This window comes from Nicotiana attenuata, chromosome 11 (genome assembly GCF_001879085.1).
Source record: "Nicotiana attenuata strain UT chromosome 11, NIATTr2, whole genome shotgun sequence".
Classification (NCBI taxonomy): domain Eukaryota; kingdom Viridiplantae; phylum Streptophyta; class Magnoliopsida; order Solanales; family Solanaceae; genus Nicotiana; species Nicotiana attenuata.
The window spans coordinates 1,894,787-1,901,306 of record NC_031999.1 but is presented as its reverse complement, the minus strand read 5'-3'; the positions used below and the strand labels follow the sequence as shown (position 1 = coordinate 1,901,306).

The window sequence follows — 6,520 nt, the reverse complement described above, 5'->3', positions numbered from 1 at the left end:
TTGCTTTAAGTGGATCCTTTCATAGAGTTGTAATGGTTGGGGTTAACACCTCTTCTAAGGACAGTAACAGAATTTCCAGATTTTCCCTGGTTTGACCATTATATAATGACCAGAAAATTGTTAGAATCAATCACATGTTTTTTGAAACATTTCATTGTGCTCCAAAATATCACCCATCAAGGTTTGTTATTCTTTCTGTAAAGAGTTTCACACACACACACAGAGAGAGAGAGAGGGAGAGAGAGAAAGACAGAGAGAGAGATGGAGCGCGCGCGCACACACACACACACACACACAGAGAGAGAGAGAGAGAGAGAGAGAGAGAGAGAGAGAGAGAGAGAGAGAGAGATGGAGGGAGGGCGAGATAACGGCGGATTCCAAGTAGTCATTGTCCACATGGTTATCAAAAAATACTGGTAAGATAAGGATTTCTGACTTCTATTATACTGTCCAGAAAGAATCAAGTGGATCCTCATTCTGTCTCTAAACAGACAGAAACAACATAAACTATAACATGATTCTACATTAGTTTTCCACTGAATCATATTTGCAAAACTTCGCTCCCTTCTTCACCGCTACCTGAAACAACTTCATTTTCCTTTAACTTGGATTCATCACTCTCAAGAGACTGAGAAAGTACTGAACTTGAATCCTCGGGACCATCCTTTTGCATCTCATCATTTGGCTCTCCTGCTGAGGTGGCCTTTGATTCAGTGGTGATTTCAGATTCAGGAAGTTGACTTTGTCCTTGATTGGGCAATGGTGGAGATGGATTGCCAATGCCGGATCCTTTAGCAAGGCAAACATACTTGAAAACGAGGTGCTTGTAATTGCTTAGTAGTTCTTCGACATCACCCACTGTTAGGTCACCAGCCTGGGAATATAGGTAGGGGAAACTTTGAAACACTTGGCTGACACTATCCTCCTTCATAAGCATACCAGCCCCTCTGTTTTCTAGATCCGAGAGTGATGGAATCTTTTCCATTGATGACTGACTTTTGACATATGGATCCTCGTTCTTGGATTTTGTTTCTGTTGATGCAACTGAGAATTTTGGCAGTGTAGCAGGGCTTTGAGGCCTATTTGACCTAAAACTTAGTTTAGCCTCATAAGTGTCTGATCCAGGAACAGGCCCAACGTTCTGATCACTTTGACCCAGTACATTGTTGTCGGCTGAAAGACCAGAAAGAAGTGCTCGAGCAGATTCCATATTTGTTTCAAACTCGGTGTCATCCATAGAAAGAGCCTTTGCATCGATATTCAAAATGAAAGATTCTGCAGAAAGAATGTTTGTGAAGAAGTATGCAGCTTCAGAAACCAAGCGAGTTTGCCGCCTAAACCTTTGTATGTACAATAGATTTGAGTGCAGTTGAGGGGGGTTAGCCTGATTGTGACAAAAAATAAAAGCTAATTTAAAAACTGAGTACAAGGGCGAAAAAAGAATTGTACAATTAGTCAATTAGAATAAGGGGAACAGAAAGAATTTCGATCATTCTTCAGTACTAAATAGACAAGGAACTAAAACCTCATTTACAACACTAGTAATCATGGGTACAGAGATGGGATAACAGAAAAATAGCATCAGATGATAATAGAAGAGATTGTGAAATGTAAAAATAAATGGAGGACTGTGAATCAGATTATACTGTGGGGATTTGGAAGGTCGGAGTGCACGAGGATCTGGGACTATCCCACTCATGTTTCATCAATTCAAGGATTTGTCGAGAATCTTATTGAGATTAAAGTTCATTTTTTTTCCTTCGAATTTCTGCGGGAGAATTATAATGTTACAATTCATATAATGTTAGCCCAATTCAAAAATAACATAGAAGCTATTTGGGGGATGAAAGGCGGGTGACGATGATAGGAAAGAGAAAGGTGCAATAATGGATTCTTTCGCCACTAATCTGGGTGCCTCCCTTTCGGATGCATTTGTGTTCATGAATTCCAATATAAGCAAATAAGAAAGTTTCTACTGTTGATTCATTAGAGAGAATTACAATCTCCCATGTTAGTCAGCTTGGGCAAAAGAATCCAAAACTAATTAGTCGTACCAGCATTCCAGCAATCCTTTCCCTAATACATGTACCAAAGTTGGATTTTTTTTTTTTTGATGAGGATGTACCAAAGCTGGACCATTGTCCAGGCAAACCTTGCTCGGTGCCGTTAGGCCTCTAATGCTGAAATCAACTGCCCTATAGGGAAATCATTAGAGTAGACTAGCACATGGAAGTCACAGAAGATGAGCAAGGAGTTAAGGAGTTGAATATCAAGATGATATGCAGTTGGAAAATCCTCCGTCTGATAATCATGATAGAGAAGGCAATACTTTGTCCGAAAATGAGAAGAAATAAAGGGAATATAAAAGGAAGATTCTGATAAATGATAATATGCCTAAGCAAAAACATTGAACACGTGCTAAATTGAATCCTTAACAGTTCTGAGTAGGACAGAAGATAATGCTCCCCCGAAATATCCCCATTGCAGGAAAAGAATAAACAACACTTATTTTGTTTCTCAGAATGGCAGAAGAAAATTCTGCAACATATTCATGTTTTTTGTAGATCATTGGCGATGGAAAGGCAGACTATCTTTTGAAATTTATTTCATAGTTCGCTTAAGTTCATCTGGATGAGTTAACTGGGAGCATACCAAATACCATAATTCACAACCTAAGGGATCCATCAGTTCTGAAGAATAATATATCACATGAATGCAGATGAGCCAGCTTACCTTTATGGTGACATATATGAGAACTGGAAGAAAATCATCAGCTCCTGGAGGGTTTTCGTTTGCTGAAACAGAAGTCAAGAGGTTATTGATAACCTTGCAACAATTAAGAATGCACACAAGTTTGTCCCTTGGTGCCCTGTACATATTTATCTTTTGAAGCTCCTTCTGCGCTAGCTGTCAAAAATGTAGCATGTAGTGAAAGAGTTAGACATCTCATTGCACAATGACATTCAAGAAAGATCTATGCTTATTTTTGACGGGGTGAAAGAGCTATGCTTATTCTAATCGAGATCACAACTCAAAGGGACTGCCTAAAGAGGACATTTCTATTTTTTTTTAAAAGTGTGCTCCGATACTGTGAAAATACTCTGAATTTATTTATTTTTGGCAAATAAAAAAAAATCAGAGAATATTTTCATAGTACTGGAGCACACTACTTGGCAAGGTGTAATATATGCACAAACACAAGAAGGTTAGCTCTACCTTGGTTATTTTTGTGAACATACTATTTTTTTGTTTATCAGTTATTATTTTAATACTGATAGCTGTGCAAAAGACTATTTTATTTGAAAACTAAACCTGTTCAGCAGGCTAAATCAGCAAAAGGTACTCTCTTTGCGTAGATACACTTATATAATTTTATCCTTTCCCTAAAGAATAACTTACATGTGGCTTTGTCTTAGCTCATCACCTGTCTAATGTAGTAATAATCCTCCAGAGACATGTACTCTTCCAAAGTTTCAACAACTGGTTGCGAGAATAAACTTGTTTCCTCCATCAGCAACCCATACACCCACTAAGATACACACACGCACACACATATTATAATGTGTGTACGTGTGTGTATGTGTATAATGTGTGTGTGTATAAAGAAACTCACAACAGTTGAGGAATGATCAAGTACGTCTCGCAAAAGATGTAACAGATGGCTTTACAAGAATATAAAAATAAACCACAAGAACATTTCAATTAGAAAAACTGTTAGCCCGCAACATTTGTTTGGGAAAATTATGTATACGTACTGACTAATGAACAAACAAACTGTGCAAAGACAAGTGCATTTTGCTGTGAAATATAAAAGCTAATAATTTTATTACTTCACCCATGCATCATCATCATATGAGTGACAGGCCCAAGTCCCAACAACAGTAATCAAGTGAGAAATCATATTTCATCTTCCGGAATCAAGTGAGAAATCCCTTCACTTGCATTCATTTCATGATATCTTGAACAGAATCAATTAATGATTCATCAGAAATTTACTTTTTACAGAGTTCACTTACCAACCATGATGATTCATTTTCAAATACTGGCTTGATATCCAAGTTCTCAGGCCTAACAAATTGTTGAATCAAAGCTATTTTCTCATGAAGCTGTTCGTCAACTTTCACATCTTCAGGAAATGAAGCAAATGTACGTGTAAATAGCTTTGTCATAACATACTTCTCAAGTCCCTGTTGTTTAAAATAATAAGAATATCAGCAAACAAAGTATAGACAGCTCAGAAAAAACTAAACTTATGATCAGTCGAGAAGGCGCATACAGCCATACACAAGCATCGAGTATAAAGGATGTGCTATCGATGAATAAGACAGAATATATTGAGTCCACATGTTGGAGCAAATTTATACAATTATAACCTGAGACTTTAGATGTAAGCATGCTGAGATAAAAGGGAATATATGATAATTGTACTTGGTACTTCTAGTCACATTACCAATAGAAAATCTAATTCAGACATGGGAAAGAATAAATTCGAGGAAATCTGAATTTCTTCTGTTCCTTGACTCCTTCTGCTATTTAATCTTTTAAGGTTTGAAATATTTGAGAAATATGTGGAACCTTTTTTTTTGGATAAGGATATATGTGGAATTTCCTTCTGTTACTTATGCTTTTAAGATTTGATATTTGATAATTATCAATATCATGGAGCAGGCAAAACCTTCAGTATATTCAAAAATTAGCATGCAGATATCAAAAGTTTGAAAGTCAGGAGACTATAAGCTCATTACTCTATCATGTTCCACTAAAATATCGGGCTTCTTGTTAGGAGCAGTGTGTTTGAACTTGTGACGTGCACCCTAGCCGAACATCCCGAGTTGTGTCCTAACTATTGATCCAAAGCCCTAGGGGCTTGTAGGGTTAGGGGTTGATTTGTGGGGTTGGAAGGAAGTAGATAGGTTGAGGAGAGAGAATTTGAAATGCAAATGACAAACAAGATTGATAACATTCATGTTAAAACCTTATTCAACATATAAAGTGTACTCACTTCACCAGCACTCTCTAACTCCTCCTCGGAACATCCAGCCCAAAGTGAATGAGCTCTGAATGCTGTTTCCATATTTCCGAGGAACTCCTGCACAGCTGCACTGTCCCTCTCTGCGTCTGGAGCATTATTCAAGAATGATACAATAAAACTGCAAAAAGTTCCAATTAGTAATAACCTTTTTCCTGGAACGCACATACGCATACCCACATCTCTTCTAGATCCTAGTTGATTTTAAAGGGCATACATTGCTGTTTATGTGAATTTGAACTTATTAGATATGCACATATCCAATTTGCAGTCATAAATTCTAGGATTTTAGGCAGTTAGTAGAAAACCCAAAGCCCATGAATACATCCACCTAAGTGTTTTATAATCACGAAAAGTCTGAGGAGATATTATGCTAAGATGATAATTATAAGTCATTAAGATCTATCTTCTAACATATACTTCAAGCAACATAATTAATAAGTTACTATCAAACTTAAGTATTGCAGTGGACAAAATATATAAAAGAGAATAAGTAACTACTCTTCTTTTTTCTCCCTCAGCTAACTGTCCTAAGTTGACTTGGGCAATCAAAATCATCCAAATTTGCAATAAAAACTAAATCATTTATTCTTTTATCCAAAGTAAGCGCCTAATTTGATCTTTCTAAATTTTCCTAAGTTGCTTTTGGCGCACAAATTATGTATTTGGCTATCAAATGTAATTTAGTAATCTGTCTACTTTACTCCTAGCTAATTTCTTCTCATTGGTTAGGGTATTTTTCCAGGTGCCAACAAAACAGGCCTTTATAAGAGGATGATTGATAGTACCTTTTGATGCCTTTGACGAAATCGGTGGCGGATGGATCACGCATGCGTTGAAGGAAATCATGCCACGTAAATGGTGCAGTCGATGATCCCAATACGTCGTTGTTCTCCATTTTCCAGATCGACTAGCGACTACCTGTCTATGAATTTCTTACAGTAATACTTTCACCAAGCTGTGAGTATGAAACCTGAAGTGAAGAAGATGACTACGAGGGCAGAAGCTAAGCTTCCGGCCACTGAGAAAGAAGAAGACTCTCTGATCTGTTAGTGTCAACGTGAAATTGGGGCCCCGAAATCATGTGGTAGTTGGGCTTGCAAGAAATTGGGTTCTCAATCGAGCCGTCAAAACGGGTGAAATTCAAAAATAGTCAGATTTGCAAGTAATATTAAAAAGTAGCTGCAGTTTCAAAAGTAATTCAAATTTAGTCATTTTTCGTGCAAAGATAAATTTAAATAAAAGGACTGTTTAAAATTCAAAAACTATTCTAGCACAATATGCTGGAGGAAGTTCATACATAGGTGCTCCAGTCTCCAGTATATTACGCTGGAACTTTCCGTGTTGCAGCAAAATAGTGGTTATTTTTTAATGACTTTACAAACGCTGACTATTTTGCAATAACTAGTCCGAAAACTGGCTAGCTCGTGCTATTTTTACGTCTGAAACAATATTGGGGCTGAAATACACAAATAGCCCCACTTTAGTAGA

At 37.1% G+C, this 6,520-nt stretch overlaps 1 protein-coding gene across 1 annotated transcript; it reads right to left on the bottom strand.

The window, feature by feature from the left end:
• LOC109234022 (vacuolar protein sorting-associated protein 9A-like) lies at positions 356–6,123 on the bottom strand. Its single transcript, XM_019399840.1, has 5 exons — positions 5,818–6,123; positions 5,003–5,150; positions 4,017–4,187; positions 2,734–2,907; positions 356–1,384 (listed from the first exon to the last, which is right to left on the bottom strand). The coding sequence occupies exons 1-5, from the start codon at positions 5,925–5,927 to the stop codon at positions 542–544; spliced, it is 1,446 nt and encodes a 481-aa protein (XP_019255385.1). The 5' UTR covers positions 5,928–6,123; the 3' UTR covers positions 356–541.